The sequence below is a fragment of the Dromiciops gliroides genome, chromosome 1 (genome assembly GCF_019393635.1).
Source record: "Dromiciops gliroides isolate mDroGli1 chromosome 1, mDroGli1.pri, whole genome shotgun sequence".
NCBI classification, from domain to species: Eukaryota; Metazoa; Chordata; class Mammalia; order Microbiotheria; family Microbiotheriidae; genus Dromiciops; species Dromiciops gliroides.
In genome coordinates this window covers 746802497-746830215 of record NC_057861.1, presented here as the reverse complement: position 1 = coordinate 746830215, position 27719 = coordinate 746802497, and the positions used below count along the sequence as shown (strand labels likewise).

The window sequence follows — 27719 nt, the reverse complement described above, 5'->3', positions numbered from 1 at the left end:
CTAAGTCTATTTCCAAGTCTGCCTGAGGGTCTAGTTCCACTTCCTATTTTGTTTTCCTCCCTCCTTCCCACCCCACTTTTTTCTTTCCCCTTCCTTTCATCCCTCTCTTCTCTTCCATCCATTTCTTCTCTTTTCTTCCTTTCTTCTCCATCATCTTCCATCTTCCCTTCCCCTCCCTAGTTATAGTCAATGTACCAAAAGTATTGGTTCTACTGATTTCACTTTATAGAAATTCTTATTGTCTTTTTATATTTATTTGTTATGCTTCATGTTAGTTGTTTTATGAGGCCATGATATTCTTATTTGGATAAGTATTATTGTATTTATTGAGTCGTCTCCAAACATTGGACCTATGAATTGTTTCCATTTTTGTCTCTTGCAAACAGCAACTATAAACAGTTCTTCACAAAGGCCCTTTGGTCATTGTATACTATTTTTAGGGTTATATCCTTGGCCCAGAATTGCTGAGTTAAAGGTGTGGTCAGTTTGCCAGATCTTCTCACAAACTGCCCTATTTATTTCTGAATTATTTACACCAATTAACACTCCTTTCAACCAAGCATTGAGTGCCCACTTCCCCATAGCCACACCAACATTGTATTCTTAAACATTTTTGTTAATGGTACTGAGTCTAAGGTGGTATTTGAATATAACCTTGATTTGTTCCTCTCTGAATGTTAGGAAATCTGTGAGAGCAGAGCTCCTTTATCTGCCTCCCGGAGCCCAGTACAAAGTTGCTAGGGTTGTTGTACCTTTGGCAGCCATGATGGTAACAAAGGAATGTCCAATGGTTGGTGAACATTGTAATCGGTAAGCTTAACATGAAGATTTTCTGGACACAATAGATGACCATCCAGGACATCTATTAACAGGTTTTAATTCATGCACCACCCTGCAAGGAATTCAAAGGAACATGTGTCTATTGTTATGAGGAGCAAGGAAATCAGAACCAGGAGATCAGTATACACAATGACCACATTAGGTGAGATAGCACAGGAAATGGCAAACCACTCTAATATCGCTGCCTAGAAAACCCCAAATAGAGTCAGAAAGAGTCAGCACAACTGAACAATGACTAAAAAAAAGGACATAATAAAGCATATTAAATGTCATGATCAAATTTGGTTCCTGGAAACTCTTGATCGAATTTACCTTTTTCACCATAAAGAAAAGTTGAAACTTGAGGGTGATAGGTTCTTTACTATCAGATTAAGTTCAAGTTATCATTGATTTTGATTACCTGATTTATGTTGTTTTAAGTCATATGGAGCTGTTTGATTAATAGGAAAGTAAAACACAATAAATTACATCGCATTTATCTTTCTATTAGATTATCAAGCTCTTAAAGAAAGACATTGACATTAAAGTCACCTATAATTGTCTAGGAAGTGCTTTTTGAATTTCAGTTAACTTTTTGTTTAAGAACTTAGATGTTATGCTATTTGATTTATACATATTTAATACTAATCTTGTCTCATGAAATACAATATTCATTATTATATATCTTCTCTCTTTATAGTATCAATTTTTCTTATTGCCTTAAGTGAAATCATGACAGCAACTATTGCTTTTGAGGCATCACCTGAAGCACTGTTCATTTTAATTTAGCCCTCAAAAAAAATCTGATTATCCTTTTATGTGTTTATTAACCATTTGTATTTTGAAAATTGACTGCCTATGTCCTATGACCCTTTATCTATTGTCTAGTCACTATTGTTAGATATTTATCAGTTCCTTACAGATTCTGTAAATGTTTTCATAATATATTTATTTTTAATACTTAATTTTTTTTGTAAAATCATTTTACTTCTGTGTAATCAAGGACATATTTCTCATTTCTTGATTGACAAAATATATTATTCTTTTCTTTTCTACTTTATTTAAATATTTAAATTACTAATCCACTTAGACTTATTGTGATATGTGGTTTAAGATATGGTTCTAACCCATTTTCTTTCTGCCATATAGTTATCCAGCCTTCCCAGAAATAGTGAGTCCAACCCTCAATGTTTGTGAAGCGTGGGTTTATCAAACACCAACATTTGTATACATTGGGTTCTATTTCTGGGATCTCCAGTCTGTTCTATTGATCTATTTCTCTATTCAGTTTCCAGTAACATACAGCCTTTAGATTTATTGTCTCCCAGTTCTTTTATGAGATCTGGCAGTGCTGGTCTCCCTTCATTTTTCATGATTTTCCTCAATATTTTTGCAAGGTTATTTTTCCATTTGATTTTTCTTATGACTTTATCTAACTTTACAGAATAATGTATTGGTAGTCTCAAGGCATGCACTTCTTGAATGTAAGCTCCTCCAGGACAGGGAACTTTTAATTTTGTCTTTACAGCCCCAGGTCTTAACATTTAAGGAGCCCTTAGTAAATGCTTGTGAATTGGTGGCTGAAATGCTTGGTAATTCCTTCCATCTATATTTAAATTTATAAGTTAGTTTTGAAGCATTGTATTTCAGCTCTACTTCCTCAAACTATGAGCACAGGATATAGGTTGTGTGTTAAGATCAGGGATTTAGCAGATACTCAAGGGTCCACCTGGAGATTGATTTAAACTGATTTAATTGGACTTGCCTGTTGACTGGATTAATGGCTGACTTCTAGTTAACTAGATTCTAAGCACATCTGGCTGGTACTTGAGAGTACTTAAGAAAGCATGGTTCTCAGAAGCAAACAATTTTGAACTTTGACCACCTTCCGGCCCAGTAAACCAATTAGCCTGAAGAACCTCCCATTTCTCGGAGGGGGCAGGAAGGAGGAAGCTGAGCCTGTGCAGGGAGCTAGCTCTCTTTTGGTTCCTGACATCGAGGTGGCGGCAGAGGACTTCACAGAGGAGTTGAGGAAAGATAGGATTGCCAGGTTGTAGGAATTCTGTTCTCAAAACTTTCTCTTTCTTTTATTATCTTTCAATAAACCCTTAAAAAACCTAAACTCCTTTATCAGTGATTTTAGTCAGTTTCCCCCAACAACTGGGGGGACAGATTAGAACCCACATTTAGAAATTTAAATTACACAGTTGAGGAACTCCTCCCACCCATTCATTTCATTCCAAATGCTCACAGAATCACAGAATTTCTAAGATGCTCAGCATCTCCCAATCCATACAAAAAACAAAAGAAAGACCAAAACAAACAAAAAACCAGTCTACAGCCAAGTCTTGATTAGTGTGAAGAATAAATCCCAGGCAATGGTTGCATTATTTGAATTCCCTGGCCATATTTCCACTGGGCTAGAACTAATGACTAGCTTTTTTTTTTTTTTTGGTGAGGCAATTGGGGTTAGCTGACTTGCCCAGGGTCACACAGCTAGTAAGTGTTAAGTGTCTGAGGCCGGATTTGAACTCAGGTACTCCTGAATCCATGGCCAGTGCTCTATCTACTGTGCCACCACCTAGCTACCCCTGGTGACTAGCTTTTACATGATTATAATTTGAAACAGCTTGAATTCAAATACATGTGAGCATTTCACAAGATTTCTTTATTGCATGAATTGACCTTCTTGTCCAACATATTTCAGCAATGATCAACTTACACTGTGGTGAGGAACCTCCATTTCTTCAGGCAGCTCCTTCCTCTTTGGGACACACGAAATGGTTAATAAAGTTTTCTTTGTTTCCTGACAGAAACCCCAAATTTGTTTCTTTGTAACCACTACTAATTTTTGCTGATTTGGCACTTTAGAGAATTAAAGAATCTAATGTGATTGTGGCAATTAAAATTATATGGGATCATCTTATTACTTTCCGAAGTTTTAGGGGAAATTAGCTGGGGTTCTAATGTACTGCTAATTAGAAATTAGAAGCTACTGTACCAGTTTGGGGGCATTAAGCATTTATTAAACCATATTAAATATTAGTAAAGACAGCATATGGCTCAGAAAGTTAAGAAGGAAGGGGCAGCTAAGTGGAGCAGTGGATAGAGCACCAGCCCTGGATTCAGGAGGACCTGAGTTCAAATCTGACCTCAGACACTTGACACTTAATAGCTGTGTGACCCTGGGCAAGTCACTTAACCCAAATTGCCTCACCAAAAAAAAAAAAAAAAAGAAAGAAAGTTAAGAATGAGAGATAGTAAGGAGCCATAGTGGGCCAGATCTACCCCCTCCATGTTCCAGGGCCAAAAGAGTGTGACTGTATAAGCTTGCTGTGGGACAGAGGAGAGCCCACCCTTACACATTGCTCAAAGCAAATTGGCTATTATCATTCAAATCTATTGGTTTACTGGATTTGAGGGTGGTTTCTTTGCACTGCATGCTGATGTCAGAGTATGGAGCCCTCTGAGGGGAAAAAGATTTCAGGTAGGTGTGGTTCTAATGCCTATTCACAGTCCAGTGTCCAACCACATTTCCTTTGAAATTCTCCTGACTCTGGGCTGGCCTTAAGAAAGGTTTGGCCAGGCTCTCTGGATCTCATAGAACCCCATCATTTTCTTACATAATCTTCCACCTGACTGGTATCCCAGTGCTTTGAGGATATCTATCATTCACTTCAGTTTGAATCAATTCAATAAGCATGTTTAAAGTTCCTTTTCTATGCCAGGGACTGTACTAGGATGGAATTACAAAAATAAAAATGTGGCTAGTCCCCACTCCTAAGGGGCTTGCATTCTACTGGGAAAGGGAGGGAAACCATGTACATAGAACAATAAAATACAAGCTGTCTAAAAAGTCTTAGTGCAGACTTAAGCTTTTAAAAATTATGAAACTGTTAAATGGAAACTTATAAAATGTTTATTTTATAAATTCTAAAAAATTATTTATAAATATTTTTATTTTATATTTTTGTAAAATTTTATAGTTTTTATGTTATAAATTTTATAATTTTATTATCTAAATTTTATTTATATTTTACATTTTTAAATAAATTTAAAACTCAAAATAGATTTAATTATTAAATCAAAAACATTAAATGCTTTAAAATAAATATTAAATTAATTTAATGATTAAAATTTAATAATTAAATTATAAATGATTATATGTAACTTAATAATTAAATTATACATAATTATATGTAATTTAATAATTAAATTTAATGTAGCTTAAAGTTTCACTAAGACTTCTGGAGCATCTTGTACAAAATAGATGCAAAATAATACTGAGGGAAGAAAGCACCAAAATTTTTGAGAAAGAAGTATTACCTCTACTCCTGTCTTTTTTTTTCTATTTTTTTTTATTTTTTTATTTTTTCTTTATTTTCTATCAATTTGAAGTGATATGGGGCTTAGAATAAGTCAGAATAAGTTTCTTCTGTGAGATGGAAAACCAAAGATGATCAGATAACAAGACAGACATATCACAGAATCAAGGGAGTATAAAGTTTAGATTGACAAACTAGATATCAGGACAGACATGCTTAAGAAGCAAGGGGAGATAAAATTCTATAGCAGGAAAGTCAATTAGGCATGGCTACTACCTGATCTGAGCTAGGAGACAGAGATAACCCCAAAGGTCAGGACCATCAGTTCAAGAAGATCCCCCTAGACTCTCAGAAACATGACAAATATCCAAGATTTCTCCACCCCAAAATGGAACTTCCCAGTTTTCAAGTGGATGCCTCATCTATCCTCTATAAAAGCTTTTGCCTTCCCTCTGTTCAAGGAGGAGAATGTTTCTAAGTTCTCCTCCCCAGGGATGAGGTCTTTGACTTTCTAGGGCCAAGTAAAAGACTACTTTAATTCCAATTGGACTGTGTTTGAGAGTGTAATTCTTTATTGAAAAATACCTAAGAATCATCACCTCTCCCCCATAACATATTCTTCCTTGATTTTTATTATGGTGCCTTTAAAATTGTCTTTGCATAGGTTTCTTATATATTTTGATAAGTTAGCACCTACATACTTGATACATTTTGTCTTCATTGCAAAGGATACTTATCTATCAGTTCTCCTTGAGTCTTAGGAATTGTATGGATAAAAGTATATGCCTGTGGGCTTATTTTGGATCATGCTCTTTTAATAGATGTGTTTTAAATTGTTTTTGTTGTTGTTGCTGACTGTCTTGGCTTTTCTAGGTATATAAGCATGCCATATATAAGCAGAAATGTTTTAATTTCTTCTTTGCCAATTATTATTCCTTTCATTTTTATTATCTTTTATTGCTGCTGCCAAATTTCTGTTTTTTAAACCCTTAATTTTCTTTATATCATCAAATCAAAGACAATTTATATTTATACCCTATGTATATAATCCTTCTGTCTGCCAAAATAAAGGTAAAGTTCTCAAGAGTTATAAGTATCATTTTCCTGTGTAGAGATGTAAAGAGTTTAACCTTATTGAATGATTTTTCCCCCCTGTTTACCTTTTTAAACTTCTCTGGAGTCTTCTATGATAAGATCGAATTGTCTATTCGGTTCTAGACTTTTCATCAGGAAACCTTGAAAGTCCCCTATTTCATTGAATGCCCATCTTTTCCCCTGAAAGAGAATGATCAGTTTTGCTGGGTAATAGATTCTTGGCTGTGATCCAAGCTCCTTTGCCTTTCAGGATATTATATTCTAAACCTTGTGATCCTTTAATGTTGAAGCTGCCAGGTACTATGCAATCATGACTGTGGCTCCATGATATTTAAATTGCTTCTTTCTGGCTGCTTGGAGTAATTTTTTCCTTTACTTTATAACTCTGGAATTTGGCTACAATATTCCTTGGAGTTTTACTTTTGGGGTCTCTTTTAGGAGGTGATTGGTGGATTTTTTCAATGATGATTTTATCCTCTGATTCTATAATATCAGGGAAGTTCTCCTTGATAATTTCCTGGAATATGGTGTCTACACTCTTTTTCTGATCATGGCTTTCAGGCAATACAACAATTCTCAAATTGTCTCTCTTGAATCTCTTTTCCAGGTCAGTCGTCTTTCCAATGAAATATTTCACATTTTCTTCTATTTTTTTCTTTCTTTTGATTCTATTTGACTGATTCCTGGTGTCTCATGGAGTCATTAGCTTCCAACTGTCCAATTTGAATTTTTAAGGCATTGTTTTTTTCATTGAGATTATGCACCTTCTTTTCCATTTGGCCAAATTAATTTTTTAAGGAATTGTTTCCTTCAATCAATCTTTGTGCTTCCTTTCCAAGCTGCTGATTCTTTTTTCATAATTTTCTTGTGTTGCTTTTATTTCTCTCCCCAGTTTTTCTTCTACCTCTCTCAATTGATTTTTTTTTTTTGGTGGGGCAATGGGGGTTAAGTGACTTGCTCAGGGTCACACAGCTAGTAAGTGTCAAGTGTCTGAGGCCGGATTTGAACTAAGGTCTTCCTGAATCCAGGGCCAGTGCTTTATCCACTGTACCACCTAGCTGCCCCTCAATTGATTTTTTTTTATGAGATATTTTATTTTTTCTGTTACATGTAAAGATAGTTCTCAACTTTTGTTTATACATGCTTTACAATTTCAGATTTTTCTCCCTCCCTCCCCTCCCTCCCCCCTCCCCTAGACAGCAGGTAATTTGATATAGGTTATATCTATATATCTCTATACATATACATATATATATATACACACACACATATATATATACACATAATAACATTAATCCTATTTCTGCATTAATCCTGTTACAAGAGAAAGAATCAGAGCAGTGATGTAAAACCTCAAAATAGAAAAAAAACTACAGCACCCAAAACAAAAGAAATAATATGGTTCAATCAGCATCTATACTCCACAGTTCTTTCTTTCTTTTTTTTTCTTGGATTTGGAGATCCTCTTCTATCATGAGTTCCCTGGAACTCTTCTGTACCATTCCATTGGTGAGAAGAATATAGTCCATCACAGTAGGTCAACACTCAATGTTGATGATACTGTGTACAATGTTCTTCTGGTTCTGCTCATCTCACTCATCATCAGCTCACGTAAGACCCTCCAGGTTTCTCTGAACTCTTCCTGCTCATCATTTCTTACAGCACAATAGTATTCCATTGTATTCATATACCACAACTTGTCCAGCCATTCCCCAATTGATGGGCACCCCCTCAACTTCCAATTCCTTGCTACCACGTAAAGAGCAGCTATAAATATTTTTGTACATGTGGGTCCCTTTCCCCCTTCCATGATTTCTTTGGGCAAAAGACCTAAAAGTGGGATTGCTGGGTCAAAGGGTATGCACAGCTTTATCGCCCTTTGGGCATAATTCCAAATTGCTCTCCAGAATGGTTGGATCAGCACACAGCTCCACCAACAATGCATTAGTGTTCCAGCCTCTCCAACATTTATTATCTTCCTTTTTTGTCATTTTAGCCAATCTGATAGGTGTCAGGTGGTACCTCAGAGTTGTTTTAATTTGCATCTCTCTAATCATTAGAGATTTAGAGCATTTTTTCATATGGGAATAGATAGCTTTGGTTTCTTCATCAGAAAACTGCCTGTTCATATCCTTTGACCATTTCTCAATTGGGGAATGACTTGGATTCTTATAAATTTGATTTAATTCCCTATATATTTTAGAGATGAGGCCTTTATCAGAAGCACTGGCCTCAAAAATTGTTTCCCAGCTTTCTGCCTCCCTTCCAATTTTGGATGCATTGCTTCTGTTTGTACAAAAATTTTTTAATTTAATATAATCAAAATCATCCACTTTGCATTTTATAATATATTCTATCTCTTGTTTGGTCAAAAACTGTTCTCCTTTCCAAAGATCTGATAGGTACACTATTCCTTTCTCTCCTAATTTACCTATGGTATCACCTCTTATGTCTAAATCATGTATCCATTTTGACCTTATTTTAGTATAAGGTGTAAGATGTTGGTCTAAGCCTAATTTCTGCCATACTATCTTCCAGTTTTCCCAGCAGTTTTTGTCAAATACTGAGTTCCTATCCCAGAAGCTGGAGTCTTTGGGTTTATCAAACACTACATTACTAGTGTCATTTACTACTGCATTTCCTGAGCCTAGCCTATTCCATTGATCTACCACTCTACTTTTTAGCCAGTACCAGATAGTTTTGATGACTGCCGCTTTATAGTAAAGCTCCAGGTTTGGTACCGCTAACCCACCTTCCTGTGAATTTTTTTTCATTATTTCCCTGGATATTCTTGATTTTTTGTTTTTCCAGATGAATTTTGTTATTATTTTTTCTAGCTGTATAAAATAATTTTTAGGTAGCCTGATTGGTATGGCACTGAATAAGTAAATTAATTTAGGCAGTATTGTCATTTTTACTATATTAGCTCTGCCTATCCATGAGTAATTGATATCTTTCCAATTATTTAGATCTGATTTGATTTGTGTGAAGAGTGTTTGGTAGTTGTGTTCATAGAGTTCCTGGGTTTGTCTTGGCAAGTAGACTCCCAAGTATTTTATATTACCTACCGTTACTTTAAATGGAATTTCTCTTTCTATCTCTTGCTGCTGGACTTTGTTGGTCGTGTATAGAAATGCTGATGATTTATGTGGATTTATTTTATATCCTGCTACTTTGCTAAAGTTGTTAATTGTTTCAAGTAATTTTTGACTTGATTCTCGAGGATTCCTTAAGTATACCATCATATCATCTGCAAAGAGTGATAGTTTTGTTTCCTCCTTGCCTATTCTAATTCCTTTAATTCCTTTCTCTTCTCTGATTGCTAAAGCTAACATTTCTAGAACAATATTAAATAATAGGGGTGATAATGGACATCCCTGTTTCACCCCTGATCTTATTGGGAAGGCCTCTAATTTATCTCCATTGCATATAATACTTGCTGATGGCTTTAGGTAGATACTGTTTATTATTCTAAGGAAAGCTCCCCCTATTCCTAAACTCTCTAGTGTTTTTATTAGGAATGGGTGCTGTACTTTGTCAAAAGCTTTCTCTGCATCTATTGAGATAATCATATGATTTTGGTTGGTTTTCTTATTGATGTGGTTGATTATGTTAATAGTTTTCCTAATGTTGAACCAGCCCTGCATTCCTGGTATAAATCCCACCTGGTCATAGTGTATTATCCTGGTGATCACTTGCTGTAATCTCCTTGCTAATATCTTATTTAAGATTTTAGCATCAATATTCATTAGGGAAATTGGTCTATAATTTTCTTTCTCTGTTTTTGCTTTGCCTGGTTTGGGTATCACCACCATATTTGTGTCATAAAACGAATTTGGTAGAACTCCTTCTTCACCTATTTTTCCAAATAATTTGTATAATATTGGAATTAATTGTTCTTTAAATGTTTGGTAAAATTCACCCGTAAACCCATCTGGCCCTGGGGATTTTTTCTTAGGGAGTTCATTAATAGCTTGTTCAATTTCTTTTTCTAATATGGGTTTATTTAAGGATTTTATTTCCTCTTCAGTTAACCTGGGCAGTTTGTATTTTTGTAAATATTCATCCATTTCATTTAGATTGTCAAATTTATCGGCATACAGTTGGGCAAAATATTTCCTAATTATTGCTTTAATTTCCACTTCATTGGTGGTAACATCACCCTTTTCATTTTTGATACTGGTAATTTGGTTTTCTTCTTTCTTTTTTTTAATCAAATTAACCAATATTTTATCTATTTTATTGGTTTTTTCATAAAACCAGCTCTTAGTTTTATTGATTAATTCTATAGTTTTTTTGCTTTCAATCTTATTGATTTCTCCTTTAATTTTCAGGATCTCTAATTTAGTGTCTAATTGGGGATTTCTAATTTGTTCTTTCTCTAGCTTTTTAAGTTGCATGCCCAATTCATTAATCTCCTCTTTCTCTTTCTTATTCATGTAAGCATTTAGAGCTATAAATTTTCCCCTAAGCACTGCTTTGGCTGCATCCCATAGATTTTGGTATGTTGTCTCATTATTGTCATTCTCTTGGATAAAGTTATTGATTGTTTCTATGATTTCTTGTTTGGCCCATTCATTCTTTAGAATGAAATTATTTAGTTTCCAATTGATTTTCATTCTACTTTTCCCTGGCTCTTTCTTACATGTAATTTTTATTGTATCATGATCTGAGAAGGATGCATTTACTATTTCTGCCTTTCTACATTTGACTATGATGTTTTTGTGCCCTAATACATGGTCAATTTTTGAAAATGTGCCATGTACTGCTGAGAAAAAGGTATATTCCTTTCTATCCCCATTCAATTTTCTCCAGACATATATCATGTCTAACTTTTCTAGTAATCTATTCACCTCTTTCACTTCTTTCTTATTTATTTTTTGGCTAGATTTATCTAATTCTGAGAGGGGGAGATTCAGATCCCCCACTAGTATAGTATTACTATCTAATTCCTCTTGTAACTCATTTAACTTCTCCTCTAAGAACTTGGATGCTATACCACTTGGCGCATACATATTCAATATTGATATTACTTCATTATCTATAGTACCTTTAAGTAAGATGTAATTTCCTTCCTTATCTCTTTTAATGAGATCTATTTTTGCCTGCACTTTGTCTGAGATAAGGATTGCTACCCCTGCCTTTTTTACTTTAGCTGAGGCATAATATATTCTGCTCCAGCCTTTTACCTTTACTCCGTGTGTATCTCTCTGCTTCAAATGTGTTTCTTGTAAACAGCATATTGTAGGGTTCTGGTTTTTAATCCACTCTGCAATTTGCTTCTGTTTTATAGCAGAGTTCATCCCATTCACATTCACAGTTATTATTACTGACTGTCTATTCCCCTCCATTCTATTTACCCCCTTTGTACTTTTCCCCCCTTCTTTCACCCTATTCCTCCTCACCGACGTTTTACTTCTTACCCCTGCCTCCCCCAATCTGCTCTCCCTTTTTATCACCCCCCTCTCTTTTCTTTACCCTTTTCTCCCTTGCTTTTGTCCTCCCTTCTATCAGTCCCCCCCTTTCCCTTCCCCTTTTGTTTCCCTAAAGAATGAGTTAAGTTTCTTTATCCCAATGAACGTATATGTTATTCCCTCTTTGAGTCAAATCTAATGAGAATAGGGTTGAAACCATGTTCCCCCCTCTTTTCTTTCCCTCTATTATAATAGGTTTTTTTCCACCTCTTCATATGATATAATTCATCCCATTCCACCTCCCCTTTCCTCTCCTCCCCATAGACTCCCTTTTTATCCCCTTAATTCTTTTGTATCATCACATCAAAGACAATTTATATTTATACCCTCTATATAAAGTCCTTCTCTCTGCCCAAATACATTTACAGTTCTTAAGAGTTATGGGTATTATCTTCCTGTGTAGGGATATAAACAGTTTAACCTAATAGGGTAACTTTTTTTTTTTCCCCTCTGTTTACCTTTTTAAACTTCTCTTGAGTCTTGTATGTTGAGATCAAATTTTCTATTCAGTTCTGGTCTTTTCACCAGGAAAGATTGAAAGTCCCCAATGTCATTAAATGTCCATCTTTTCCCCTGAAAGAAAATGCACATTTTTGCTGGGTAATAGATTCTCGGCTGCAATCCAATCTCCTTTGCCTTCCGGAATATCATATTCCAAGCCTTGCGGTCCTTTAATGTTGAAGCTGCCAGGTCCTGAGCAATCCTGACTGTGGCTCCATGATATTTAAATTGCTTCTTTCTGGCTGCTTGGAGTATTTTCTCCTTCACCTGATAATTCTGGAATTTGGCTACAATATTCCTTGGAGTTTTCCTTTTGGGGTCTCTTTCAGGAGGTGATCGATGGATTCTTTCAATGATGATTTTATCCTCTGATTCTATGATATCAGGGCAGTTCTCCTTAATAATTTCCTGGAATATGGTATCTAGATTCTTTTTCTGGTCATGGCTTTCAGGCAGTCCAATGATTCTCAAATTGTCTCTTCTCGATCTGTTTTCCAGATCAGTTGTCTTTCCAATGAGGTATTTCACATTTTCTTCTATTTTTTTCATTTTTTTTATTCTGCTTGACTGATTCTTGGTGTCTCATGGATTCCTTATCTTCCAACTGTCCCACTTTAATTTTTAAGGCATTGTTTTCTTCAGTGAGATTATGCACCTTTTTTTCCATTTGGCTAAGTGAATTTTTTAAGGTACTGTTTTCTTCAGTGAGATTATGCACCTTTTTTTCCATTTGGCTAAGTGAATTTTTTAAGGTATTGTTTTCTTCAGTGAGATTATGCAGCTTTTTTTCCATTTGGCCAAATGATTTTTTTAAGGCTTTGTTTTCTTCAGCTTCCTTTTCCAAGCTGCTGATTCTTTTTTCATAGTTGTTTTGTTTTGCTTTCATTTCTCTCCCCATTTTTTCTTCTACCTCTTGCAATTGATTTTTAAAATCCTTTTTGAGCTCTTCCAGGAAGGCTTTTTGTTCTTGTGACCAATTCACCTTCCCTTGTGAGGCTTCAGATGTAGACAATTTGAGGCTATTGTCCTCATCTGAGTTTGTGTTGGCTTCTTCCCTATTGATACAGAAGCTCTCAATGGAGAGGGCTCTTTTTTGCTTCTTACTCATTATTGCAGCTTATTTATTTATTCTTTAAGTTGAGGTCTGCTCTGGGGGCACCAGGGTCCCTGTTTTGGGCTTCTTGTGCAGGTGTATAGGTGCTGTGTGACCGGGCTTTTACTCTGAGGCCTTTATGGTGTGTGGAGATGCCCCGCCCTGCACTTCCTGTATGATTGTTCTCGGCCAGCCAGGCGCCAGACCCCGGCGTCTGATCCCGCCATTCGTGGCCATCTCGGCCGGTGCAGGTAAGTTTTTCCACTGTTCTTCTTGGCCACCAGATTTTTGAACCAGGTTCCGGGAGCCTCAGTTGTTCGGCTGTGGCCCGCAGCTCCTGCTGACTTGCCCCGACCCCCTCGGCGCTGGGTTGCTGCCCTGCGCTGGGCCTCCGTTTTGCCCGAGTCAGACCGACCTTTTCCTGAAGTCTTCTAAATTATCTCTGGTTGGAGGACTGTGTCTCTCTGTCTCTTTGCAGGTTCTGTAGTTTCAGAATCCGTCCAGAGGCTTGATTTAATGTTCGTTTTGAGGGAACAGAAGGAGAGCTCAGGCAGCTTGCTGCTTCCTCTCCGCCATCTTGGCTCCGCCCCCTCAATTGATTTTTAAAATCCTTTTTGAGCTCTTCAAAGAAGGCTTGGTCTTGAGACCAATTCATGTTACCTCTTGAGGCTTCACATGTAGGCAATTTGAGAGTATTGACCTTATTTGAGTTTATGTTTAGCTCTTCACTGTTGACACAGAAGCTTTTAGTGGTAAGAGCTCTTTTTTGTTTCTTTCTCATATTGCAGCTTATTGTTTTTAAGTTGAGGTCTGCTCCTGGGGTACCACAGTCACTGTTTCAAGCTTCTTGTGCTGGGGGATAAGGGCTGTGTCATTGGCTTTCTTCCATGAGGCCTCAATGGCTTGTGGATTTCTCACTGTCCTGGGCTTGCTCCCTGTGCTTGCTCCCAGTGTGCTGGGATGGCCTGGCCTGGTCGTGCTTGTCCTTTGGGTGGCCTTATAGGTGGCAGCCTGCCCTCTCAGCTGGTGCTGCTGGATCTCACCACTGGCCTGCTGTACCACCAGCTTACTGAGCCAGGATCAAGGGGCCTCAGTTGCTTGGTTGTGGCCTAGAGCTTCCTGCTGACTTGCCCCAACTTCCTCCACACTGCTCTGCACTGAAGTGAGCTGCACTCCCCTTTTGCCCAAATGAGACTGACCTTTCCTGAAGTCTTCTAAATTATCTCAGGTTGCAAGATTGTGTGTCTCTGTCTTTTTTAGGTTCTGTAGTTTCAGAATCTGTTTAGAGGCTTGATTTAATGTTCTTCAGGCAACTTGCTGCCTTCTCTCCACCATCTTGGCTCCACCCCCCTGTTGCCATGATTTCTAAATTTATATTAAGTAAGATTGGAAAGAGTAGGTGGACACCCCTATTTTTAATGGTAATTATAACATTACCAGTTTTTAAAGGGGTAGAAAACAGGTTGAATTGCCTTCAGGTATTAACACAAGGCTTTTAAATTTCTCCATGATAGGAGTTTGTATATTTTAAAAATTATTCTTCTTTTAATGATGCTAGATGGCTGCAAATCATGATATAGCACAAACTTTTAAGGCTTATTGTTGAGAGTCACCCAAAGAGTAAGAAAGATCCATAGAGGTTAGTGAGCAGGATATAATGTATTACAGATGGAAATTTACAGAAAGAGAAGCAACATAAAGGATGTGAGGAGATGAACAATAAACAAAAAAGTTCTTGGAGTGGGCAGGAAGCAAAAACAAGAGGGAACTAAGTAGCTTGTACATTTGAATGGCTGGTATTCAACATCTTGAAATCTAGCAGAAAACTTGTAGGACTCAGGATTTAGCCCATAGGGAGGAGTTATGGCAGGGCATAGACAAGTGATCGAGGATGAAAAACCATGGGTGGGTTGTGGCCTACATCTTTGGAAGGTCAAGGAGATCACAAATACCTTATTGTATAGAAGTTTAATGGAGATGCTTCTAAGGTTTCATCATTATATAGAACAGAAGTGGCCAACCCAAGCTGGCTACATGCAGCTTCCAACACTCCTGAGTACTACTTTAACCAGGCTAAAATGTAATTTGGCCAATGTTTAACAAAATACAAGTATAATAAAACATAAATAATGCTAATTTGTGGTTTTCTGAGTCAATGTGCAGCCTGCAAGAATCTGTTTCTATTTCAGTTTGACATTAGTAGCATAGAATATTAGCTTGTGGTTTCAAACATATGCTTACTTACATATTATAAAAAGAACCTTCTATTTTAAAATACTTTAAATAAATGAATGTCAGATTTTATTGAAGACTCTTTATTTTATGGTAGAGTTGTGCATATTTTATTTTCCCCTTCTTAATACGATTTATTATATTGTTTTCTTGGTTTGCATTGCTCATGAATTTCATTCACAAATTCTACTTGGTAATGATATTTTTAACCACTAACATCCTACTTCATTTATATTTGAGTATTCTATTTATTATATTCATATCAATATTGATTGGGAAATGGGGGTATTGCCTAATTATTGAGATGAAACAGCATAATATTCAGAGGTCTAGCTAGCCTTGGGATCAGTAATACATGCGCTGCTTCCAACAAATACAAGACGTGTAGTGTCTCTAAACTACTTAACTTTTGGGAGCTTGAAGCAGATCTTGGTAATTCTAGTCTGCACTGAGTTGCATTGGCAGAGCAAACTAATGAATTAGGACTTTCATTGGTGGAGAGAGTTTCAACACTGACAATTGTCAACATTTATTGAATACAGGTTAAGATAACCACCCCTCCCCCCTATAAATAATTTTGTCTCACTCTTTCCCTTTTCAGATTTGTCTGTCATTGTTTTAGAGGTCAACAATCTCCTTTGGTTCATACAAGTTATATTTTGTTTCTTCCCCCCCCTCCCCCGAAACGCCTTGATGAAACTTTTAGAAATATGGCATGTACAACATGTTGAGGGTTGCTCTATTTTGTTAGCACCTTGCTTATCTGCAAGTGAGAAGTGTGAGTTGTTTTAAATACTTATCTTTTTGGCAGAGGTGTGTATTTCTTGTTTGAAGAATTCTTCCCAGCAGGTGTGTCTCTCGATAAACTTTGCCAAGTTTATTTGCCTCTAAGATATCTGTCTCTTAACTCAATAAGGCCCTCTGAGCTTTCCTCCGTAGATAAATGGGAGCTTGTAGCCCACACTTCTTCATTTTTTAGAAACTAGAGTCTAGGGCTTCAGCTCCTTGTCCTCCTTGATAAGTCTATACTCATTATTTCTCTTTGGTTGAGTAATTTCTGTGCTTCTGGGGGTCAAAGTCATTATTCTTTATCATTGTGATGTGAGAGGCAGGCAGAATGAATAGAGCAATAACTTTGGAGTGGGGAAGATCTTGGTTCAAGTCCTACATCTAGTATATACTTGTTGGAATATATTGGGCAAGTTCAGCTTCTCAGCACTTTAGCCAACTCTCTAAGGCTATGTAAAATGGGTGTTACATTGGTAACATTACATTGGTAAAGAGAAGGCTTTCTCACCTTGGGGTTCCCTATACTAAAGAAATCACAATTCCTGTTCCTGTTCTATGCAATGTGATATTAAAGTTTAACTATGACATGACCAGGTATGTGATATTTTAGGTACCTCTTGGTCTGGGTAAAAAAGATGCTTGCTTTTGTGTTGTTGCTGGGTTTGTTTTTTTTTTTTTAATTTTCCCATTTATTTTTGCCAACTCAGAAAATATAGCAGCTTTGGTGATTTCCTAAAATAGTGTTAACATTATTTTTTAGTAAATTCTCTGAGATGTAAATAATCCTGAAATTACTACATCATAAACATTCTTCCTGTTCTGATCCTGGGTCTGCATCTTTGTTAAAAATTAGGCCAGTTTTCTTGCTCCTATGTATTTTGGGAACTTCCATTTTTCTCTTGAAGGAAATATGCTGCTGGTATGGATTTTTCTCCATAGTGTTCATCTTCTTTATTATTTTCTTCAATATTTGAATTATCTTTGAATTTTATGCTCTGCCATTTATACCTTCACCCAAATCATTCATTAAAAAATATTTCAGGGGTGGCTATGAGGCACACTGGATAAAGCACTGGCCCTGGATTCAAGAGTACTTGAGTTCAAATCTGGCCTCAGACACTTGACACTTACTAGCTGTGTGACCCTGGGCAAGTCAGTTAATCCCCATTGCCCCTCAAAAAAAATATTGCTGGGGGCAGCTAGCTGGGGCAGTGGATAGAGCACAGGCCCTGGATTCAGGAGGACCTGAGTTCAAATCTGGCCTCAGACACTTGACACTTACTAGCTGTATGACCCTGGGCAAGTCACTTAACTCCCATTGCCCTGATATATACATATACATACATACATACATATATACATATATATATATATATATATATACACACACACACACACACATACACACACACACATATATATATATATGTCTGTATGTGTGTGTGTGTGTGTGTATTGCCGAGCACAGGGTCAGTGACAGATTCCATGGGTACTCCATAATACACAATTACCCAGACATAGAAACCACTTTTCTTCTTTAAGTGAATGAGTGAAAAAGAAAACATTTATTAAGCACTTACTGTGTTCAAAGCTCTGTGCTGGAGATAAAAATAGAAAAGCAATAGTGTCTGATCTGAAAGAGCTAACATCCTAATAAGGGAAGACAATATATATAGGAGACGTCATCCCCAAATTAGATGTAAATGCCTCTACAATTCTAAGGGTGCAGTGGCAATGTGGATGTATCTTAATGCCATTTCCATTAATTAAAGCATATATGATTCTGATGTCGATCCATTTGGTAGTATCAAGGACTTCGGTGGTGAGAACTTCATTTTTGAATTTTCAGTAGCTGTGGCTACTTAGCAGTTGGACAGTTCTCAGGTCTCATCTCTATAAGGGCTGCTTTCTTGAGTGATGACTGTGAAGCTAGGAGAGGAGAAGCTAGCAGCCTGCCTATTATATTTACCCCACGTTGTACAATACTAAGGCAGTTCCTTAATTCTCTCTATTCTGTGGCACTAGATTCCTCCGCAACTCTGCTTAACAACAACTGTATTACTCCTTCCTGCTCTAAGGAAAATGGCATCAACCTATCAACAAATATTCAAGTTTTAACTTCCAGTCTCATTGCTCATATGAGTCTCAGATTCTAGGAGTCTATATGTAGCCTGCTCTTGTCCTTAGTAAAGCTGTTATCACCAGCACAGCATGAGAACTCAGAGGCCACAAGTGTTGGCTTTGATTTCAGGACTAGAGCTGGCTTCTCAGTGCCAGGTGGGGTGGTGCTTTGCAGATTTCACAGTCAGAAGCAGCCATCTACAGAGAAAATCCCCACAGAAGGCTTGTTCCTCTTGACCAGCATGTTGGCAGAACAGTTTATTTTCCCAAGGGTCTGCTTTTGTTCCATGGACTCATGGAGAAACTGTACAGAATGTGTGGGGGCCTTGAGTAGGGGGAATGAGAGCAGAAATGGGACTGTTGTCTCATCTTCTGCATCCAATATTTGATTTCCTCAGCCCCTTTCCAAAAATTATGTGTCCATTATGAATGCTTCTCTGGCTATGATTTTATAATTGTTTATCTTATATTTCCATAATTCCAATGAATTAGATCTCACCTTTAAACTGTATGAGTCATATTCCCCACATATATTATAGAAATGTCATTTGGGGGTCTCACATTTAAATTAATTTATTCAATATTACATTTAAATCATCTTCTTCAAAAATAATTTTTAAAATACTCATTCCTAAAAATTTTTCTGGCCACTTCCAAATAACCTCTTTAACTACTATCTCCCCATCATCTCTTATTAGAATAAATGCCTTTAAGGCTGAGTATAGGGGCAGTTAGGTGGTGCAGTGGATAGAGTAATGGCTCTGGAGTCAGGAGGACCTCAGTTCAAATCCAACTTCAGACACTTGACACTACCTGTGTGACCCTGAACAAGTCACTTAACCCTGATTGGCTGTGCCATCAGAGGGACTGAGTACAGAACACATTTGATTCTTTAACCAGTGTAAACAGGATCTGGAATTAGACCTGGAAGGGGCTACAGAAGTTCTGGATTTAGAGTCAGAGAACCTGGATTCCAATCCAGATTCTGCCACTTACTAGTTATTTACCTTTGGGCTGCATGGCATTTAATCTCTCTGGTCTCAGTTTCCTCCTTGAAAAATTAAGTGGCCTGGGGAGGTTTCAGAGAAGATAAGAGATGAGTTATTAGCATCATTCTGCTTGGTCCCTAAGAGCAGAACCAGCAGCAAAGGGTGAAGTTGTAAAGTGGCAAAGTTGGATCTGATGTCAGAAGAGCTGCCTGTGGAGCAGCTCTGATTGGAAGTGGATCAGGCAGCATCAAGAGATGGTTGGTCTCCCTGTCATTGGAGGTCTTCAATCAGAAGCTGAGAGATTATTAGTCAAGCATGTTCTACAATGGATTCTTTTTCAAGTTGTGATGATTAAAAACTTAAGAGACATAGTTTCTGGGTAGTTTAATCATTTTAAGGCTAATAAGGCCATCTGCTTATTAATAAAAGGGTGTTCATTGGCCATCTCTCTCCCACCAAAGACAATCATGGTGGTGGGGCATAGAGTTTTTGTACCCTTGAAATAGTAGGTGGTCCGTGAGGCCAAGAATTGACCCCTTCACAGAGAGATTATCCTCAGCCTTGGGATCTCAATTCAAAGAATGTCCTCTTCAATGGGGGGCCCAAGTGACCCCACCATAGAGAAGGCTTTAGCTATCTAGATAAATGGATCTGTCTCTACCCAAGCTTTAGTAGAACACAAAGAGCCTCCCAGCAAGGTTAGTCTGACCAAGCCGAAGAGATTCAATTCAATCTTATTTCAAGGAGAAATTTTTCCTCTGAAAGTCAGGGATTTGGAAGAAGGGAAAAGCTCTGGATTTCCCCAAGATATAGGTTATTAATAATAATTTCTCACAAAGTAGAGGTTGGCCCTTATGGCCACTAGGGTTCTTTACTACTGTCAATCAATTAGCATTTCTTAAGTGCTTACTACAGGTTCAGGCACCACAACAAGTTCTAGTGGTACAAGGAAAGACAGAAACTTCCTGTTATCAAGAAGCTCACATTTCAAAGGGGGAGACAACATGGAATTCCTGGGTACATATAAGATACATACAGAATAGCTGGAACATAATCTCAGAAGGAAAGGAACAACAGCTTGGTGGACTGACAAAGGTCTCTTGAAGAAGGTGAGACTCGAGCTGAGTCTTGAAGGAGATTCTAACTTTACTTAGTCTTTGAAGTATGAGTGGGATTTGATGGACACAGAGAAAGGATTGGTGCATTCATACCCAAGGAAAGAATGTGAGAAAAGGAAGGAATTAGGCAAACCAGGAAAAGGCAGAAGCTACTTTGTCCCAGCTTAGCCTTTGATACAAAGGAAGAACTCACCCCCTCACCCCACCCCCACCATAATAGAAAAAGGCACAGTGATCTAATGAATAAAATGCTGGCCTTAGGGACAGGAAGACCTGGGCTCAAATCTATTCTCAGTTACTTTCTAACTATGTGACCCTCAGTAAATCACTTAAGAGCTGTGTGCCTCAGTTTCCCCACCTTTAAAAGAGAGACAATAATAATACCTCCCTCTCAGTTGTTGTGAGGATCAAAAGAGATAACATGTGCAAAGCTCCAAGTGCTTTATTGTCATTATTTTATTATTATTTTTATTATCAATATTATTCTCTGTGTGATCCTTGGCAATTCATTTAGTCATTCTGAACCTCAATTTTCTCAACCAGAGATTGTTGTGAGGATTAAATTCAATGGTAAATGTAAAGTTCTCAGCATACTTTAATGTACTATATTATGATCCTTATTATTATTATAGTTATTCTTGCTAGTTACGATTAGCTGGAAAAGGGTTCAAACTGATGATTTGTTTCCTTCCATCCCTAAGCCTATGATCTGATTGTGACCTTGAGGAGGTCAGAGTCCCAGGCCTTTGAGGTCCCTTACAGTTGTAAATCTAGAATCCCCTGGCTGAAATTCTCAATGATTTGGCTTTGCCTTTTCTTTGCAGCAGTCTCGTTTTGGAGCACCAGGAGGCCAGGTAAACTGAGGTGAAAAAAAAAGCAGAAGACCCAGTCTCCAGGAGGCTGACCTCCTCCCTGGAGTAAAGGCCACTAAAAGAGAGAGAACAAAAGGATCTTTCTTTCCTCTCAGTGTGTCCTAGGTCCTTTGCTTCAGCAAGGCTTCCAGCTTTGGTTGGCAGGCCCAGTTCCTGGTTATGGGCAAATAAAACAGATCAAACAGAGAACACATTCTCAGTGACTGTGAAACGCTGGCACTGGCCCAAGGACCATTGTGTGGCCGGATAGAATTACTGCTTAGCAGAAAGGAAAAAAAATGGGTAAGCAAGGGTGGGGCAGGCAGGATGCCTGTTTCCCAGAGCTAAGAATGGAGAAGGCAAAAGAGCTGCTGGGAACTGCCCATGCACCTGCCTTCTGCCCTCTCCTTGCTCCATAACTTAAACAAAATCTCCCCTTTGTTTCTTCTTACAATAATAACTTTTAAAGCTGAACATATTGCAAAGAAACCCGGGCTTTACATCTTTGGACAACTTTACTGGTCCTCAGTTTCCTCATCCATAAAATGGGGGTGATATTTCTTGGAAGTCACAGTGGCAAAATGGGAAAGATGCTGTCTGCGCCATGAGAGAAACTGAGCATGTAACGCATTTGAGTCTTTACAAGAAACCTATGTGAACAGGATCCTGAATTTAGAGCTGAAATAGAGCACAGAAGTTGGAGGGCTCTGGGATGAGAGTCAGAGGACCTGAGTTCAAATCTGGGATTTTGCCACTTCTAAGGTCTGTAGCTTTAGATGGTGTAACCTCATCTTTCTGGCCTTGGTTTCCTTTTCTAAAATGAGAGGCTAGCCTTAGATGGCCTCAGAGGTCCCTCTAGATCTGTAATTTCTCCCATAAACCCTTTGGACTAAGGTTTAGAACCCCAGGGGACCATAGAGGACAGCTAATGCAACACCTTCCCCTGAAGATGAGGAAACTGGCCCAGGGTGGGGAAGTAGCTTGGCCAAAGGAGGAAATGATAGAGCCAGGATATGAATCCAGATCCTGGGTTCCTGCAAGTGCAATGTACTTTTTATATGGTACCATAACCTTTGAAGTCCTTTTCATCTCCAAATGTAGAATGATTCTAATTGCTAATCCTTGTGAGGTTTACTTGAAAACTGTAGTATGCTATATTAATGCAAATAATTACTGGCCAGGTTAAGTCAACATGCATTTATTAAGCATCGACCATGCACTAAGAATTTATGCATACTATTAGGATTCTTCATTACTAACAAATATTTTTTGTAGTGTTATAGATATTGTTGTCCTCTTTGGGGACATTTGCTCAGCATGGCTTAGTGGAGCAACAGACCTCTATGCTCTGTGTCATTGCTCCCTTGCCCAAGATTAGAGACATAAGGACCCTGGACAGAGACCATCTGCTGATGTGCTCTTCACTAGTTCTCACTAGCTCTTGTTCACAGCTACCCCCAAGCCCAGGGCTCAAGATGAGTCACCCTTTCTTTAGCTTTGCTGGCTTACTACTAGGGTGACTTTGGACCAGTGCTTTCCTCCTCTGAGGCCCAGTTTCTTTGCTTCCTTCCAGATCTAAATCCATGATCTAGTTATTTGCTCCCTTTCCTGGGTAGTCCATTTCTACATTCTTCCATAACCCCCTATTCCCCCCAGAAAAGATTCTATGAAATGAGTGAATGACTCCTTCTGTACATGTAAGTATCAAATAGCTGGAAGGGGACCTTTGAAATTATTCAGGACCAACTGAAATCACATGCTGAAGCAAGTACCTGGGTAAGAATTGGAACTCCAAACCCAGGGCTTTTTCTGTCACATCCTGGCTAAGGTTCTACTCTCTGGCCACAGAGAAGAGGGAGGGTAATGGATTCACACCTGAATTAAACCCCATGATCAAGTTCTTCCAAGAACCAAGCTAGGGTTCATTGAACAGATCATTTAATAAGAGCATCTTGACTAATGTAAAATCATTTAATTCCAGACTGGCAATTTTTTTTTCATTCAATAGCCTTATTTTACCAGTGGGAAAAATCTGTAAAAATGAGTATGAAGTGATTTAGCCAGTCACTGCAATATAGGAACAGACTAGGTATGCTGGAAGAGCAGGGCTGGAGGAGTTAACAGTATCTATATCTACCATTTGTATAACATTTTAAAGTTTTGCAGAATACCTTATAAACCTAATACCGCTTGTTCCCCACAATGACCCTATGAGGTTAGTACCAGGATTATCCCCATTTTACGGAGGAGGAAACTGAGAGTGAGAGATGTTAAGTGACTTGCCCAGGTCAGACAGCTGTTGCCTGAGGCGGGATTGCCTCCCCACCTCTGTATCTTAGAATTCTTCTTGGGTTTCCTTCAAAGATCCAGCTGGTGCTACTTTCTTCTGGAAGCCTTTTGGGGTCCTGCCAGCTGCTAATGCCCCTCCCCAACTGCTTGATATTCATTTTATATATTTTCTAGGTATCTCTACTTGTTGGCATATTGTCTCCCTATAAGGATGGAAGATCCCTGAGACCAGGCATTAGTTCATTTGTCTTTGTATTGCCAGTGCCTAGTCCACCGCCCAGCAAACAGAACACACCTGGGAAATGCTTATTGATTGATTTGAACTCAGATCTTCTTGCTGGCCTCTGAGCCCAGCCCTCTCTCCAATACATTTGACTGCCTCTCAGGATTTCAGTCCAGGCATAAGAGATAGCTGGGTGGTACAATAAATAAGAGTATTAGATTTTAAAGTCAGGAAGGACTGAGTTCAAATCCTAGCTCAAACACTTACTAGGTATGTGAATGGTATAAGTTTTCCCATATAAAAATGGGAATAGAAATAACATTTACTTCTTATGGCTATGAAGATCAAATGAGAATATATGGAAAGGACTTTGAAAAATTTTAAATACTATAAATAAATGCTAGCTATTATTGTTATAAAAAGTAACATGACTTTGACCAGGTAATTTATTTATCTACTCAGGACCTCTTCAGTTTCTTCATCTGAAAAATGAGATTAATAATGTGTCTTTCCCACCTCATAGATGAAGCAAAACATCATCCAAGAGATAATCTTCCTTCCTTCCTTCCTTCCTTCCTTCCTTCCTTCCTTCCTTCCTTCCTTCCTTCCTTCCTTTCTTGGGGGGGAGGGGCAGGGCAATGAGGGTGAAGTGACTTGCCCAGGATCACACAGCTAGTAAATGTCAAGTATCTGAGGCTGGATTTGAACTCAGGTCCTCCTGAATCCATGGCCTGTGTTTTATCCACTGCACCACCTAGCTGCCCCTGAGATAATGTCTCTAAGAGTGCTTTGTAATCTATAAAACATCACATGCCATAGAACAGAGGAAGGGGGAGGGAGAAGACAGGTTTAGTGAGATGAACAAAGGACACGAAGTGGGGATACCTGGGTTAAAATCCTATCTCTGACAACAGTTGTGCATCCACGGGCAATTACTGTCAGATCTGTAGCCTTGGTTTCTACAACCATAAAATGAAGGGTGTAAGTACTTTCACCGCCTCTTTCACAGAGTTATTGGGAAGAAAGTGCTTTGTAGACTTGGGATAGTAAGAGTAATGAAAGTAAAGAAGGCTGCCCATCCCGTATCCTCCCCAACCCCTGCCTTCCATCCCCAGCTAGAGCTCTCACAGTTCCTACAGGTCCTCAACACTCTATCACTGCTCAAACATCAGTTTCAAAAAAAATCCATAGATTGTGGACAGGCTGGCCTCCTTAATGTGATCCACCATGTCTCTACCCTGGCACCATCTCTGAAGCCAGCCCAGTTTGGCTGTGGTGGCACACAGGCAGGGGCCTGCTGTCCAGCTCCCGCCTTGTTGCTAGCTTAAGGCCGGATTATTGTCTTGTAGCTGAGAGCCTGGCTGCCAGGTGGGCAGGGTAAGCTGGCAAAGCTGGATTGGTTCCTTTGTGGGCAAGGACTGCATGTGCTCCCTGCAGCCCCAGCAAGTCCAAAAAGTTGGCTCCCTGTGATGGGTGGTTTATTTGCTTCAGTCTTCCAATTATCGTGAGTTGGCCCTTTACTCCCCTAAGATGGCCGAAGAATCCAGTGGCCTCGGGATGTCCCACAGCCTGGAAAAGAAGAAGAGAGACATCCTGCTCTCCACGAAGAGGACTTGGCTTCCCCTCGATGAGCAGCAGCCCCCAGCCCCTAGGGAGGAAGGCTGGCATTCTCCCATCCCAGAAATAGGTGAGTGCTGGTCCTGAGACTGCTGGAGTTGGGGGGGGGCAGATAAGATGGTGCCAGATTTCCCCAATCTCCTTTGCTGAGATTGGCAGTAAGATTTTTTTTGAAGGATTTTCCTCTGCTGCTCCAGAAGGAACCCACCTTACTGAAACCATGCCTACAATGCACAAGGATGGGCATTGAAGGCTGCAGGTGCTGAGACATTGGCAATGAGCGCAGCACCCACTCTAAGTGGGGCTCTGAATGCCTCTTCCAAATTTCTAGGATCCTAGAATCAGAGGCTGAGAGCTGGAAAAGACCCAGGGGGCAGCAATCTAGCCCCACCCTTTCATTTTTACAGATGAGTAAACCGAAGTCCCTGAAGCTTAACTGACTTGCAGAAGGTGACACAGGTATAAGTTGAAAGAGCTCTGAATGCTATAGCAGGCACATGGTGGACACTGACAGAGAAGTTGTTGACAGCAGTAATATACTATGTTTTCTTTTCTTTCCAAGGAACAGGCATTTGGGGGTTTCTGCTGAAATCAGCCCACTCCCAATACCTCCTTGGGAGACAGGCAGGATCCTCTCCAGTCTGACAGTCTTTCAACACCCCTCACAAGGAGCGAAAGCAAGTAGCATTTGGCAGGAGGGAGCCTCAGCAAACCAATTCAGCAGCTGGTAGACAAGCAGGGCAGAGACAAATATTGAATGGCAGAGTCTCCTTACCCAACCCTATCCTTTGGGCCACCTGTTCATTAGCTGGAGCTGTGCTGAGTTTCCTTCTGAAGGAGAGACCTGACTTGACATCTAGGGTGTCACTGCACATTTTGGAATCACCAGGCAGCTGAGCTGACCACCCTTTGTCCCTGGAGTAAATGCAAATGGGGCTGAGAGCCTGGCAGAGAGTGGCTTGCAAATAAACACGGCTGGCAAGGTGCCTTAAGTAAATGTCCCGATGATGTAGGCAGAGGCTCAGGGTGGGGAAGGTGAGGACTATGATTTATATTGCAAAGGCAAAAGACAAAAGGCCCTTGTGCATTTTCTATCTTTGTGCTGGTGCCAGGTAATCTGAAATGAAGTTGAACTTCCTCCATGATTTTAGGATCCATGCCCTGCTTTATTTATTTATTTATTTTGGAGCTTTTTTTTTTTTCTTCCTCTGCAAGACACACGCCTTCCTTTGCCAGTTTGCATTCCGTTCCCAGGAAAGGTTGGCTCCACCAAACGTGAGGGTTTGGGTATTGGGGGGGAAATATTTAATATGTTTATAGAAAAATAAGATGAAATATGTTGGAAAGAGAATAAAAATATAGCTGTTGCCAAAGGGCTCAAGGATGGGGGGGGGATTCTCAGCTTTACTCTTGCTGGGATTGGGGGTTAACTTGTTTTTGCATTTCTTTCTCCTTTCTAGAGAATTCTAGGCAAGAAAGTATTCAACAGTGGTTGGACTCTGGCTTCTTGTAAGTGTTTTCTTTCTATAATATACCTGCCACAGCTCCATTTAGGTCTTCCATTATTGGGAATTATAACTATTCAGTCCTACTCCCACCAAACCCCAACTTTCTACATTAGTGCAAATCAAGAGGGATCTCAGTAGAGGATGAATTATTTTAGGTTTAAACCTGAGTTGTCCTTAGAGAGACTTGCCTTATTTATACACCCCAAATTCTGCCAATTGCAGGGTTCTTAACCTTGTTTTTTATGTCATAGAAATCTTGTAATACCTAGGGACCCCTTCTTGAAATAATGTTTTTAAATAAATAAAATATATAGAATTGAAAAGGAAATCAATGATATTGAATATATATATATATATATATATATATATATATAGTGTGTGTGGGGGGGTATTTCTTAAAAAGGTTAATGGACCCAGGTTAAGAACTCCTGGTTTATTGGTTACCCCATTATAAGTGTCATAACATAGAGGCAGCAGAGTACAGTAGATACAGGGTTGGTCTTGAAGTCAGGAAAGCCTGGGTTCAAGGTACACATATCCTCCATGTGGACTGTGTGATCCTAGGAAGTCATTCAGTCTTTTAGAGAATTGCCTAGGTTACCCAGAATACTCTAGGTAACTCTCTAAGAGTATAAATTACAAGTGAGTTGATGATATTGGTGCTGTTCCCTCTGC

General features: G+C 38.7%; 1 protein-coding gene across 9 annotated transcripts in view; it reads left to right on the top strand.

Annotated features, from left to right (window-relative positions):
• Positions 1-27719, top strand: part of ITPRID1 (ITPR interacting domain containing 1) — a 163223-nt gene that overhangs the window by 19305 nt on the left and 116199 nt on the right. For all 9 annotated transcript variants that reach the window (XM_043968071.1, XM_043968063.1, XM_043968079.1 and 6 more), the window contains 2 exons: positions 25450-25606; positions 26997-27045. In XM_043968071.1, coding sequence (XP_043824006.1) covers positions 25450-25606; positions 26997-27045 — 206 coding nt within the window. The remainder of the gene's footprint in view (positions 1-25449; positions 25607-26996; positions 27046-27719) is intronic.